The 15131-nt window shown below is 41.8% G+C and overlaps 1 protein-coding gene and 4 non-coding genes across 5 annotated transcripts; 4 read left to right on the top strand and 1 right to left on the bottom strand.

Moving 5' to 3' along the window:
* The first annotated feature begins 967 nt into the window (after positions 1-967).
* On the top strand, positions 968-1049 carry Trnas-uga (transfer RNA serine (anticodon UGA)). Its single transcript has one exon. It is a non-coding gene; the product is annotated as a tRNA-Ser (tRNA).
* Positions 1050-1683: 634 nt separating this feature from the next.
* On the top strand, positions 1684-1799 carry Trnal-caa (transfer RNA leucine (anticodon CAA)). The gene is made up of 2 exons: positions 1684-1721; positions 1754-1799. It is a non-coding gene; the product is annotated as a tRNA-Leu (tRNA).
* Positions 1800-2502: 703 nt separating this feature from the next.
* Positions 2503-2618, top strand: Trnal-caa (transfer RNA leucine (anticodon CAA)). Its single transcript has 2 exons — positions 2503-2540; positions 2573-2618. It is a non-coding gene; the product is annotated as a tRNA-Leu (tRNA).
* Positions 2619-4033: 1415 nt separating this feature from the next.
* Positions 4034-13412, top strand: LOC131929671 (uncharacterized). Its single transcript, XM_059285994.1, has 4 exons — positions 4034-4341; positions 7096-7412; positions 8005-8172; positions 9969-13412. Exons 2-4 carry the CDS (start codon positions 7271-7273, stop codon positions 12932-12934), a joined length of 3276 nt encoding a protein of 1091 aa, XP_059141977.1. The 5' UTR covers positions 4034-4341; positions 7096-7270; the 3' UTR covers positions 12935-13412.
* Positions 6981-7062, bottom strand: Trnas-cga (transfer RNA serine (anticodon CGA)). The gene has a single exon. It is a non-coding gene; the product is annotated as a tRNA-Ser (tRNA).
* Positions 13413-15131: the final 1719 nt, after the last annotated feature.

The raw sequence follows: 15131 nt of genomic DNA, 5'->3' as shown, positions 1-15131 counted from the left end.
TTGATTTGCACCCCCCCCCCCCTCCCTCAAACTATTTATAATGAAAAAATGCAGCTAAAATGATACTTTAATTTGTTTTTACAAACCATTTTGGCGCCCCCTAAGGTCGCTGCCCGGGGACATATGTACCCCCCTGCCCCCCCCCCCCCCCCCCCCCATCGCTACGCCTCTGGGATAGAGAGAGGAGGAGGTCTGGCGTAGTGGTGGTCTACGCCTTTTTTTTTTTGCTAATATCTTCTTTAATATCTTCTTTAAAAATAATTCTAATTGTAATGTTTTTAAATGTGTAGTCTACAGTTTTAGCTCATTATGAATAAATTAATCTTTAAACTAGGCAGGTAAATAGGTGTCAGAATATTTAAACCAAGGGAAACAACTTGATGTTAAGCGATTGCGTTAAGCAGTAGTGTACCTTTACTAAAGTGTACCTTTACTAAAGCTTCACCAAACATACAGATAACAAGAGATTGTTTACGTTGCAATGTCCTTCTGAAACAACATCTGTCACAGATCCACATTTTCAGAATATCTGCTATTGTTTTTCAGCCTTTGTTTTAGACTTAGTGCCAAGTTCGTTATATATTTATGTAGAATCATGACCTAATTTATTCGAATATATATATATTTGATATCCTGAACTATAATACAGTCTTCAAGCTCTAGCGTGTTATCAAAAGATAACACTTAAGTCTCACCATTGGTTATGGCATCAAGAATATCATTGTTCTATGGTAAGAAAACACGATTTTACCCAGAGTTCGCGTGTGAGAAACTAAATTCAGAACAGACCTATAAATAGAGAAATGTTTTCATCAAGGTCAACATTTCCTGAATTGCGATCTATATCTATAGTACAGCAGTCATATCTATGAACGTCTAACCCATTATTAACGAAAGTATTTTCATCCTATTACAAATCTTGGTTACGGTTTTGATTATCTTTGATGTCGTAATGGGAACGACAGAAGCTGTGATGGCCGAGTGGTTAAGGCGTTAGACTTGAAATCTAATGGGATCTTCCCGCGCAGGTTCGAACCCTGCTCGCAGCGTAACATTTTTGATTGTTTTTCTTAACTTTGATTAGCTTTCATGTGTTTATACAGACACGCTAGCAGTCGCGTCCAACAGGTAGGAAGCCCCCATTCAGATAATATATACGTACATCTGGCTATAAACTTCACATTCCTCGTGTCCATGTGTTTTTCTTTTCTTGTACGACAAAGCAAGACAGTCCCTAAATTAGCATTAGTTGTAACTTCCTGATGAAATGGCTACTAGGGCAATTAATTGGGTCACATGCCGCAGCTATAAATACCCGCCCTCTAAAACTTGAAATTAGAATTGGTCTACAGGAGCTAGGCGGAAATGGGAAGTACTTTAAAATTATTTTAGTCCGTTGGTATTTAGTCCGTGTAGCGCGTAAGTCGGTCGGTCCTTTGTTCGTTCAGTCCTTAATAAATAAATAGCATCTTATGTCCATCTTGTCCGGAGTTTGAGAGCGAAAACTCGTTAACTTTAACAACAACATTAAGTAACATTTTACCATACAAAACTAAACAAACACACCCCCCCCCTCCTCACCACCACCCCCTCCCATGTAAGTACTTTAATAAAAAGCAATTGAGATTTTCCCGTTTTGAAAAGGTCGAACAATATTACCTAATTAATTTTTTACAGGTGTAAGTCAGGATGGCCGAGCGGTCTAAGGCGCCAGACTCAAGGTTAAACTCCTTACCTGCATGGCAGGCGAGTGTTCTGGTCCACGAATGTGGGCGTGGGTTCAAATCCCACTTCTGACAAATGTTTTAGTTTTTATTTTCACTCCACTATACAAAAATTTTGCCAGTGTATATTGACTGAGATCCTTTAAGCAATTCATTCTAGTTGACATTTGGGGGTCGTATACATGTTTTAGTGCACATGTTTTAGTGCACATGTTTTAGTGCATTTATTATATAAAACACAAGAGTGATATTCTGATACTGTCACACTTAAACCGAAAGCCTGTACAAAAAATATTCTCTGTGCCCCCCCCCCCCCCCCACCCCCATGCCGAAACCAAAACACAAAATGGTTCTAAAAGCTTGTGATTTAAAATAAATAAGCCTTATTGGCAAACTCATCATTTTTTTAAATCGTTTATAAGCCTACCATCTTCATGTGAAACAAGTATAATGTCACATGATGTGTTTAAAGAAAAATAATATGTAAGCCAGTTGTGTCAATGTAAGTCACTGAAATCTTCATTAGCAAAATAATTAGTTAAGAAATTCAGGCAGTGTTTACTGATCAATCGCAGACACCACCAAACCCCATATGGTGCAACTTAACAACATATGGCATACCACATTTAGTGGTATGTAAAATATGTCCTCAATCCCTTGCCATCCTACTTATATTTCCACAAAATCCAGTGAAATAAATTTGTTTTCCCCACGATGGCTTTTTCTACGCTTTACATTTTTTAGCCTTGTTATCATAATACCTGGTTGGTATATATAAGTCAGGATGGCCGAGCGGTCTAAGGCGCCAGACTCAAGGTTTATCACCTTACCTGCATGGCAGGCGAGTGTTCTGGTCCACGAATGTGGGCGTGGGTTCAAATCCCACTTCTGACAAGTTTTTATTTTTTGGTTTTAAACATTTGTACCTGAGTGTCAGGTGAATCTGATATTTTCTGTTGGCACGTTTTTCGTTTATGTGTGGCGATATTGCAATCAAACATACAAAGGCTCGACTAGTACAAATATTATATTTTGCTGTTGGTAACAGTTGAAAAGGTTAAACATTTAAACCATTTCAATAGATAACAAATTAGTGGTAGTAGTCATGTAGCTACACTTGACTGTAGATGTAGCTACACTAGACTGTAAACACTTGACTTTAAATGTAGCTACACTAGACTGTAGACACTTGACTTTAGGTGTAACTACCTATGACTGTAGGCCTACCATCCCAAGGGTGTGTTGTCTAAGCCACTAGTCTGCTTATAAAATCTAAGTAAACAGATGAAATTATGTTATGGGGCCGACATGCGCAGTGTCGTTATGGGGTATCTAGTAGTTTTATAAGGATGTATACGCTGGTTATATCTTTACGGAGACAGTTAAAAAGCGTTACCTCATTTCTTAGTTTTGTTATTTACAGCAGCTTGTTTTGTTACAAATGACCCATATATAATATGAGTGTCATTTTCGGAATTACTTAATTGTTATAAGGCTGAAACGTAAATAGTAAGCTGGACTCGTTAAAGATGGATGGAAATTAAAGAAATATACGTTGAAAAAGGAACCTCCATACAGTGGCGTAGGCAGGAAGGGGTCATAACCCCCACAGACCCCTCGGTATATTTATAAAAAGTATGAGGGGGGTGCAAATCGAAAGTTTGAGGGGGGGGGGGGTGCAAATCAAAAGTTTGAGGGGGGGGTGCAAATCGAAAGTTTGAGGGACGGGGTCCAAATCGAAAGTTTGATGGGGGGTGGAAATCGAAAGTTTGTCCCCGGGTAAAAATTGGAACCCCCCCCCCCCTTGAGACGATCCTGGCTACGCCACTGCCTCCATATATATATATATATATATATATATATATATATATATATATATATATATATATATATATATATATATATATATATATATATATATATATATATATATATATATATATATATATATATATATATATATATATATATATATATATAATGGGTAAATATGTGTATATAAATATATCACCGTGTAAATATATTTCTATTTGGTATATTTAACGACACTTGAATATAAATAGTTCAATACTAATTACATAGACTACTAAGTGTTCTATGAATATCTTCTAATAGATAATAAAGTCAATGATAGGGCCCACAGTTAATGTAAACTTGCCGAAGCCCATCAGCGGTAGATTGTGCACTTATCGCCCCCCCCCCCCCCCCTGACACCCCGCGATAACTGCCGCAATGAAGAAAGGGTGGAGGTATGTGACACGGTGCTTGACGCAGCACGGCGTCACGTCTGGGTGGGGTAGGAATTCCACGTCGGGTTACGTGTGTACACTGTACGTGTACACTGTACGTGTACACCTCTCAGACAACCGTACGGTATCAACAGAAAGGTGGCCAGTGCTGTGTCGATCGAGTAGAAAAACAAACAGTTCACTTCAACCACTCTTCATGTCTAGTGTAAATTATATTTTATCGACTGTAACACGGATTACGGTAATCTCGCTTCATTAAAATCCGGATTAGGTACGTGGAGTTATGTAATATGTGGTCTTGTGATTGAATACTGAAGTCAACTTAGGCTAACGTCTGGCTGTCGTCTGATCCTGTACTTGATTTACAGGTGAGTTTACGAGGCAATTACTTCTGTGGTTGGGTAGACGCCCATTGAGGATGAGTAAAAAGACAGAGATTTATTAAAGAAGTAAATCTTCGATATCAGTCGGATGGTACTTAGGTTTTTATAGTATGTATTGTGAATGTATTTGCAAAGGGGGAAGGAGGTTCTTAATTGTATGATATGCTAATATTTTATGAAGTTCTCCTAGGAAGTTAAAAATAGTACACTTTAGCCAATGGAGGAAGTTAAAACACTTCTTGGACCAATTTCACATTTCATTTCCCATTTCGTTCTACTATGTGATAAGCACGTAATCTTAATTTTTTTTTCTCCTATACACTTCTATGCTATTTTTTAATGCAACACATATCTGATGGACTAAAAAATTGTGTTATATTATACTAAGTTATATACAAAAGTTTTTTTTACACACGTGAGAAGATAGCCAGTCACGTGACTGGACATCTAAAAATACACTGACATGTAAACATGGCCCATATAGCAGACAACATATTGATATGCTACCACACATATACCACACATAATTGGGCACCAGCTGCAACAATGGAACTGTGTCCCTGACATTTGCTGGACAGTAGAGTTGAGCTAAAAAAATGACAACTGTCCAATCAAACAAGGATTTAAAACAAAATGCCGATATTGTAGTTTGAAAAATAAAACTGCAAATTGAATAGTACTATGAATATAGTTGACTTGGGTAATAATTACTTCAAAATATTTAAATACCAATGTTTTTTAAACAATAGAAATTGAAATGGATTTCTAAAAAAACATGTAACAAAAAAAACGAACATCATCAAGGAAAATAATTTTTTTAAGCAGCATTGACATTTGTCAGAAAGGTGATCACAAAAAATTGTGTCCAACTATTTCTAGGCCCATGTTGTTATGTGTCGTGGACCCAAGTATTTATGGCCCAATTAGTGTCGTGGACCCAATTATTTCTATCTACTGCTATATGTCGTGGTCCCGAGTATTTCTAGTCCAATGTTGGTATGTGTCGTGGTCCCAAGTATTTCTAGCCCAATGTTGGTATGTGTCGTGGACCCAAGTATTTCTAACCCTATGTGTCGTCGAACCAATGAACCAAGTATTTCTAGCCCCATGTACCGTGTTGTATGTCAGTAGTTCCTGCACACACGGCACATTAGCCAGATCCTTTGTCAAAGCTGTTTGGCAACTTTGTTGCAGGCGCTGCTATTTTTAGCAGCGTCGCGTCATCAAAAGGGGCTCTTGTTTGTATTGAAAGCTTCTGAAATTATAAATCATCACCGACAAGGTGGCAGATATTTGTCAGTGTCAGCGAGCCTTGTGTCAAAATGGTGACGTCATGTCGTCTGGTGCCCGTCCACACATGTCACACACACACACACACACATAAACACACACACACACACCTGTCTCGCCAAAAAACTTACACGAAGAGCTACAATAATAATTCACAGGTAAACACATGTAAGTACACACGAGCGAACACAGACAGGGCCCACACGAACACACACAGTAACACACATAGAATAAGCAGTTAATGAGACGAGTTTTCTATATGCCAGTTGATTTAGGCCCTATTTTATGGTTTCGTCTTTCATTATTTCTCAAGCTTAATTTTCCTGGCTGATTAACACATCCCCATTTAAAACTTGTTGAGTTTAAGCCTAATTATCCTTCATAAACAACGTTTAAAACGGTTTAAGCCTAATGATCATAAACAAACAACGTTTAAAACGGTTCCAGTATGTGTACAGTGAGGTAGGGTTTGTGGGTAAAGACCCCCCCCCCTCCCACACACACCTCACACACACCACAATATTCTGACTCTGTAAACAAAGGTATGCGAACCATCCATCACTGTCGTCTAACATGGATGCTTTATCCGTCTAATCCACGTCATCCATCTTTCTCCTTCGTAACTTAACGGTCACTGTGTTGTCTTCTACACAAAATGGTCAACATTTTTGGTCAACATTTTTGGTCAACATTTTTGGTCAACATTTTTGTAAGTCTATAAATAATTTTAGTGATGTCTATTCATTTTTCTGTTGTTTTTTATAACCATGTATTATTTAACTTTGAATTGAAAGGGCAGAATGCGCGTAAATTGTATTTAAATTAAATATTGATTTAATGTAAAATAGCGAAAGATAAAAATTCTCATGAGCTCTGGTGGTGAAAATATGCAATGGTATTAGACAAGCATGGATTTTTACATGTGATAGCATTTGACCTTAACTAAGTTTACATGTGATTTCATTTGATATGTTAAAGAGCAGAATTAATATGTTATAATCACATGTGCGAATGGTTGCAATGCAAAAAGAAATACGCATATATAAATGTACTACACACCTTCTTCGTTCTTACTTTTTACTGTCAAAAGGGATTTCCTTCAACTGGTTATGCTTCCATATCCTTTGTCCAACCAAAAACTAACTACAAGGAACTTTTTGTTTGTTTTAGTAGTTGTCTCTCTTAGAAGAATTGCTGACCCCTGCTCTTGAGTCTCATCTGCTCGAGCGTTCGAACTCGAGCCTTTTCGAGTTTATTAGCAATTTAAATGGGTGGACTGTGTCCACATCTTGGGTCCACATCTCACAGCCATCATTCTAAAATTACAAAAATATCGCTGTGAGCAGGATTCGAACCTACGCGGGAAGATCCCATTGGATTTCGAGTCCAACGCCTTAACCACTCGGCCATCACAGCTGATGTATCGGTATGTATATTTTCTGTTGTCAGATTATGTTTTACATTGGATGACCAACAAACCAAGGATTCAAGTTGTTAACAGACACAGAGAGAGGCGACATGTAGCCCACATAACCATTCACAAAACTAAGGCGGATGAAACGTGCGTAGTGATATGGAACTACTTTTACAAGCTGAGGTGTAAGCGCTCATAGGCAGCAAGTAGATGGGGCTATCCAAGAAGTTGGGGGCAGTGGCGGCACCAAAAGTTGACAGTGTGGTGCCGTACAAATGGAGCACACAGACCTACACGGTGCAGGAAATCCTTCACAAGTTTAAACTACCGTGTGTTGTGCAGTGTGCTACAGGTGAGTGTGTTAAAGGTGTGTGTTACTGGTGAGTGTGTTAAAGGCGTGTGCTATAGGTGAGTTTGTTAAAGGTGCGTGTTAAAGGTGAGTGTGTTAAAGGTGTGTGCTACAGGTGTGTTAAAGGTGTGTGCTACAGGTGAGTGTGCTAGGCCGTGTGCTACAGGTGTGTTAAAGGTGTGTGCTACAGGTGAGTTTGTTAAAGGTGTGTGCTACAGGTGAGTTTGTTAAAGGTGTGTGCTACAGGTGAGTTTGTTAAAGGTGTGTGCTACAGGTGAGTGTATTAAAGTTGTGTGCTACAGGGGAGTGTGTTAAAGGTGTGTGCTACAGGTGAATGTGTTAAAGTTGTGTGCTACAGGTAAGTGTGTTAAAGTTGTGTGCTACAAGTGAGTGTGTTAAAGGTGTGTGCTACAGGTGAGTGTGTTAAAGGTGTGTGCTACAGGTGAGTGTGTTAAAGGTGTGTGCTACAGGTGAGTGTGTTAAAGGTGTGTGATACAGGTGAGTGTGATAAAGGTGTGTTACAGGTGTGTTAAAGTTGTGTGTTAAATTTGATGTTAACCACAGTTTTTAAATTTCTGTTATTTTCTCCGCCCAGAATCCTGCACTGTCGTCTGGTCCGACTTCCAGTTTGACATGAGACAGCCGCTGTTGTTCCACAGCAGACGATCAGTGCAGAAGGTGCACGCGGTCAGTCTGAGGGAGGACAGCAAGGAGGGGCTGGTGGAGCTGGGGCCACCTCTGGCCATACCTGTGGACTACGAAGGTAAGCGATGCTGACTTGCTGCTAACATAAAAGCTGGGGCCACCTCTAGCCATACCTGTGGACTACGAAGGTAAGCGGTGCTGACTTGCTGCTAACATAAAAGCTGGGGCCACCTCTAGCCATACCTGTGGACTACGAAGGTAAGCGGTGCTGACTTGCTAACATAAAAGCTGGGGCCACCTCTAGCCATACCTGTGGACTACGAAGGTAAGCGATGCTGACTTGTTGCTAACATAAAAGCTGGGGCCACCTCACGCGATACCTGTGGACTACGAAGGTAAGCGGTGCTGACTTGCTGCTAACATAAAAGCTGGGGCCACCTCTAGCCATACCTGTGGACTACGAAGGTAAGCGATGCTGACTTGTTGCTAACATAAAAACTGGGGCCACCTCTAGCCATACCTGTGGACTACGAAGGTAAGCGGTGCTGACTTGCTAACATAAAAGTTGGGGCCACCTCTAGCCATACCTGTGGACTACGAAGGTAAGCGATGCTGACTTGCTAACATAAAATCTGGGGCCACCTCTAGCCATACCTGTGGACTACGAAGGTAAGCGATGCTGACTTGCTAACATAAAAGCTGGGGCCACCTCTAGCCATACCTGTGGACTACGAAGGTAAGCGACGCTGACTTGCTAACATAAAAGCTGGGGCCACCTCTAGCCATACCTGTGGACTACGAAGGTAAGCGATGCTGACTTGCTAACATAAAAGCTGGGGCCACCTCTGGCCATACCTGTGGACTACGAAGGTAAGCGGTGCTGACTTGCTGTTAACATAAAAGCTGGGGCCACCTCTAGCCATACCTGTGGACTACGAAGGTAAGCGATGCTGACTTGCTGCTCACATAAAAGCTGGGGCCACCTATGGCCATACCTGTGGACTACGAAGGTAAGCGGTGCTGACTTGCTGCTAACATAAAAGCTGGAGCCACCTCTAGCCATACCTGTGGACTACGAAGGTAAGCGGTGCTGACTTGCTGCTAACATAAAAGCTGGAGCCACCTCTAGCCATACCTGTGGACTACGAAGGTAAGCGATGCTGACTTGCTGCTCACATAAAAGCTGGGGCCACCTCTGGCCATACCTGTGGACTACGAAGGTAAGCGGTGCTGACTTGCTGCTAACATAAAAGTTGGGGCCACCTCTAGCCATACCTGTGGACTACGAAGGTAAGCGGTGCTGACTTGTTGCTAACATAAAAGCTGGGGCCACCTCTAGCCATACCTGTGGACTACGAAGGTAAGCGGTGCTGACTTGCTGCTAACATAAAAGCTGGGGCCACCTCTAGCCATACCTGTGGACTACGAAGGTAAGCGGTGCTGACTTGTTGCTAACATAAAAGCTGGGGCCACCTGTAGCCATACCTGTGGACTACGAAGGTAAGCGATGCTGACTTGCTGCTAACATAAAAGCTGCATAGTCTTCATCTCTGGGTACCTGAACAGATAAAAAAGAAGGGTGTGTTGATAAGTCAAGTGAATATGGCCTATGAGAATTTTCCCAAGTACAATATGTAACAATATGTATCTAATCTTCCATTGTATGATATCATGTGGTCACGAGCTAATCTTCCTGGGGCAATTGTCTACAATATGATGATTAGTGCTAAGCTTCATGAGACTAGCTCTGTCATCAATGGAAAATCGATGTACATAGCACATGAGTCTTTGTAATCGAACGATTGTCTGTAATCTATGATCAATCATAAACTAATATTAATTATATAAATGTGTAGTGTAGTTAAGTAATATTTTGCGGTATTTTTAAATTATTTTTTTTACAACTTTGTCTAGGCTGGTTCGGGGCGTCCCCCAAAGGTTTAACCAAAGTCAAGCGACACCTGCGGATTGAAAGCGTGGCCAAGTCCACAGCTCTACGCATCCTGGTCACAACCAAATGCCCCGCCTTCACCTCCTGCAGACGATCCGATGGCAGCTTTGATTACGTGCCCCATGACGTCACGCCGGGGGAGGTTCTCAAACGGGTGTGTGTGATGGAGAAGGACCCTAGCAACCCCGACCTCCCGGACATCGTCAGGCAGCACGGGTCGTGCATGGAGTTTTTGGACGAGAAGGACGAGGACGTGGTCATCCCCTTCAACCACCGCGCTATCTGCTACGAGATCGCCGAGGTGTATCCCGACTCGGATGAACGAGTTTTCCAAATCTCGGCCCCCGTCGCGGCGGGGAACTCTAAACTTCCTCGGATATTTCAGCTGGTGCACGGCGACCCGCCGACCCTCGCCTACACCTTCACTGGAGCCATGAGGTGCTACAGCATCTTCACGGAGGAGACGGTTCTAGCCGCGACTCTGGACGACCCCAAATCTCTGTGTCTGGAAGTGGCTACCGACTCCGTCACCAAATTCAGGCTGGGACTAAACGAATCCGCCATTAAAAAAACCTGTGAGTACACAAACGCGCTGCAGCTTTGTCAATCGCAGGGAAGTAAATTCCTCTCTAATATAAAAGTGACGTTTTCGATCAAACCGGAAATGACCGTGTCTGAAGACATGTCTTCCTACGAAAGTCTCAGCGACATGGCAGAAGTCAACGCCAACTCCGAGTTCGAGATAGCGTGGGGAAGTGTGGAAAAATCGAAACTTTTAAAATCCTCAACCGCGGCGTGTGACGAATTTGCTTTTGTAAACAAAGCACTTGAGACGCCGCCACCTGAGGTACAAACAGAAGGTCTAAACAATGCAGAAAGCAGGGAAGACGTGGATTATAGTGATGCCCTTTCTGAAGATACTTTAGACAATGAGGATCTACAAGACGGATACAATGAAATCGATGACAAAGATTCTGTAGATTTTGAAGAAACAGAAATTCCCGATTCTGATATCAAACCAGGTGTACCACAAACTACAGACAATCCGCTTTATTATTTCATGCAGAGAAATCCCGACAAAAACGACCGAACCGACAAAAACGACCGAACCGACAAAAACGACCGAACCGACATAAAGCTTTTAACAGAGGAATCAGGCCAGTCTCTACAAGCCTCGGCATGCTGCACCGACAAAACAAAGGATAAAAATCCTTTTCTTCATCTATTCGAACCTTTAAAGCTCATTGAAGACAAAAAGTTAAACCCAGTGGTAAATCAGAGCAGTAAATCAACGTGTGACGTGCCAAATTTAGATTCAGAAGGAAGCGGAAGCGAGAGTATGAAACTAGAACTTGAACGGGAGTTGTCGAACATGAGCGAGGCGAGTGAATACAAGCGGGCAGTGTGCAGGCCAGCGATGGAGTACAACGACTCCGATGACTCTGAAGACATTGACTCCTCGACTTCTGAGACTGGCGACGCCACATCGGTCAGCAGCGTCTTGGGGAGAAAACTGCTGGACGGTATCACCGCACTGGACGTGACGTCACAGCTGTATCTCTCTGAGGAAAGAGATCACGGGAGTCTCGTGCGAGACCACACAGGAGCTAACGCCCCTGAAGACGACATCTTTTACGACTCTGACTCCGGGTCGGAGTCACAAGCTGTTGACGATCTTCTGTCCATCGCGGAGATTGAGTCTATCAAGCTGTCAGCGTCGACTCATGATTTACAGGAAACAGGTGAAGATGAACTTCAGGTGACAGCTGGAGTAGACATCGAAGTTCCGGGGGAGTCGGAAAAACAACACTCTGATGAGGCCGTCAGCCGATTAAATTGTTTGATCGAGGAGGTGACAGCACTCGTCAACTCCTCCAGCAACAGGATCATAGACGAGAGACGCAGTCCCCGCGTCATGCATTCACGACTCAGGGCGCCCCAGCCCGACACGACAAACGCCACACCCCATTACGAGAACATCGTGTTTTTTAACACTAAGGAAGATTTGTCAAAGACACCACAAAACATGACGACGCCTGGATCTCCAGTTCTGGCAAATTCGTTAAATATTCAGGAAAATCAAGTTCAAAATTCAAAACTGTCTCCATCTCCATCATTTAAAAACTCTCAAATTCTGTACGATGAAAACATTTCGTTTGTTAAAACATTAGAGGTGGAGGATACTAACGCCAGTGATGTGACACATTCTAATGGCGGAGTAATACACTCGAAAAATACAACCCTGGCCGATTTTGATGGCGTTCTTCAAAGTTCCGGCGTGGATTCGAACCTTATGCCTGTTGGCCAGGACCAGGTTGTCGACACGCCGGTCCCATTCATCAAAAACTGCTTCTCCGACTCCAATGTGACCAGTATACCATACTCGGAAAACGAGGACTTTTTTTCATCGCGGAGGATTACACCCTTCCCTCACAGACACCCACACAACCGCGGAGGACAGTTTAGCGGCAACGTCATCCCATTACGGAGCGTCGTTAGTGACGGGAGCGACCAAACGCTGAACATACAAACAAAAGATTCGTTTCTTCGCGGAAAAGTGTACAAGTCCGTACAAAACTTGGAGCGGCTTATTTCACCAGCAAGCAGCCTCACCAGTTTTAGCTCCGCAGATAAATCGGAAATCCCCGCACAGATCAACTCCTACGCCGAATTCGGCGATAGCGATTCGGAAAACTCCGATGAATATTTTCAGCTGACTAGGGCTACATCGGAGTCTGAATATTCGCAACAAGAGACCGAAGGGGAGAGTGACGCCAGGGATGAGTCGGGTGACTCCGACATCTTCGTGACTGACGAGCGTCTGCTGTTTTCCAAAAGCGGGAAAATGAAGGTGCCGTTGAAAAACTCTCTGGTCAACTGCTTCCCGTTTAACAACATAGAGGAGTATCAAGACGAAGATTATGTGTAGCAGGAAATGTGCAGCAGGAAATGTGTAGCAGGAAATGTGTAGCAGGAAATGTGCAGCAGGAAATGTGCAGCAGGAAATGTGCAGCAGGAAATGTGCAGCAGGAAATGTGTAGCAGGAAATGTGTAGCAGGAAATGTGTAGCAGGAAATGTGCAGCAGGAAATGTGCAGCAGGAAATGTGTAGCAGGAAATGTGTAGCAGGAAATGTGCAGCAGGAAATGTGTAGCAGGAAATGTGTAGCGGGAAATGTGCAGCAGGAAATGTGTAGCAGGAAATGTGTAGCAGGAAATGTGTAGCAGGAAATGTGTAGCAGGAAATGTGTAGCAGGAAATGTGCAGCAGGAAATGTGCAGCAGGAAATGTGTAGCAGGAAAACAATTGGAAATAACGATAACAGTGCTATTTCTTCAACATGCTTACATTGTTCTGTAATTAACACATGCTTTGTTTAATTAGCGACGTCATTTGGTCAGGTATCTCCCGGTCCTCCCCCCCCCCCCCCCCCCCACACACACACAGAAACGATGCATCCTCACTATGGTGTCAACCCCCACAATTACTTGACATGGTTTTGTTGACATGGTTTTGTTGACATGGTTTTGTTGACATGGTTTTGTAAGTAAACTATGCCGTTTTTCTTACATTTGATGTCACCCCCTAAATGTCCCCTGTAATATCATATGTCTATGTTATTACAAGGTTGTATCCCGTGATATATAACATGTAAATATTATCGCCTAATGTGGTATATCTAAACCATTATTATAACACTTGTATATATCTATCTTGTTTACAACATATACAATGCAACTAAAACCGGTTGATACTTTTTACAAACTTTACATTCCTAAAAATACAAAAACAAAAAATTCAAATTTTATTTTTAAACTTATTTCTTGCATTATTTATTACATCAATATCGTCTTTCTTGATTTGTAAAATAAAAACTTCTGGTTATATTTCTCAATATTTATTCTCCATTAAAACAAATGTCTTTTGATTTTCGTTTATATGAGCTAGTTAGGTCAATCAGGAACGTGGAAAGTAGATGTGTAGTACTTAGGTTTGTAGCGAGTTTTATTATTACAATCTGTACCATTTTGTGTCAAACGAAAATATCTTAGACTGACTTAGTCTGCTTGTAGCGGTAACTGTATAACATTTCCTTCCATTATGGTCCATCCTCGACTTTTCTTAATGTTCCCCACTCGCCACCCCATTTACACACAATTGATCAATTTTTTTAGAAAATAAATAAAAAAGGTTCTATAAAAAGTTCTTTAAAAAATAGTTCTTAAAACACTTAAGTTGACCTAAGAACCCCTCCTCTTGTCATGATAGGCCTAACTCATCACCATCTTTTTCTTCAGACTCCAGATCATTCTGGCCCATCCACAGAAAGTTTTTTCTACTTCTGCCGGTCGCTGGCAACTTTCGTGACAGCCCCGCGAGACAATTCTCTTCTTGGCACTTGGTTCTCCCCAGGCCGTACTTTTTCCATTCTTTTGTCGTATAACTTGGCAATGTTTCTGTAATTTTATCTGGCTTCCCCCTCAGAACATCGACCATCCAACGCCGTCTTTTTTCAATCTCTTCTGAAAAGGCTTCCAAATCAATGTCTTTAGTTGGGCCAGTTGATGCCTTTTTTCCTTCCTTTGCTGTTATAGAGAAAATCACTTAAAACAAAGCTTTTGAAACGTGAACTCGCCGGTTCAGTATGTGTTGCGCTGTGGACAGTTGTTGTGTTTCCTACGTTGATAATGATGCTAGCCTTACGTGCCAGCCCACCTGGTGGACTATGGTGCTTGTTTTAGACACGAAGACACGAAATCCTTCATTGTGCCACATCGGTGTTTCATGAAGTGTCCTGTGTTATGTTTTTTTTTTTAATTATCGTTTGTATCTTTTAATATCATCACTTTTCAAATGTAACACTTAACTGCAGCGCTGATTGTATAAAGTGTATGTATTCTTTTAAATGTGAAATGATTTGCTTCAGCAGCTGAACATCGAAGGGCCAACAGGCCTAAAAATAATGATTTTATGTGTACGTCAGCACGGACTTAAATCCCAGCGTTTGTTTGTAAGCTGATTTATAAATAATAAGGCTGATTGTGATGGCGTTGTTCAAACACTATTCAAATCTTAAAACATTTTGCCATTATTCTTATGTTCTTAACTTAACGTTTCACGTAATATA

Source organism: Physella acuta, unplaced genomic scaffold (assembly GCF_028476545.2).
Source record: "Physella acuta isolate Inbredline_101_S28 unplaced genomic scaffold, ASM2847654v3 ptg001661l, whole genome shotgun sequence".
Classification (NCBI taxonomy): Eukaryota; Metazoa; Mollusca; class Gastropoda; family Physidae; genus Physella; species Physella acuta.
This window is presented reverse-complemented; position numbering and strand designations above follow the sequence as displayed.

Bases quoted from the DNA above. Each gene is read 5' to 3' on its own strand.
- LOC131929671 (XM_059285994.1), top strand. From the start codon at position 7,271: ATGGGGCTATCCAAGAAGTTGGGGGCAGTGGCGGCACCAAAAGTTGAC. The intron at 7,413-8,004 runs GTGAGTGTGTTA...TTCTCCGCCCAG, and splicing joins TGTTGTGCAGTGTGCTACAG to AATCCTGCACTGTCGTCTGG. The intron at 8,173-9,968 runs GTAAGCGATGCT...AACTTTGTCTAG, and splicing joins CATACCTGTGGACTACGAAG to GCTGGTTCGGGGCGTCCCCC.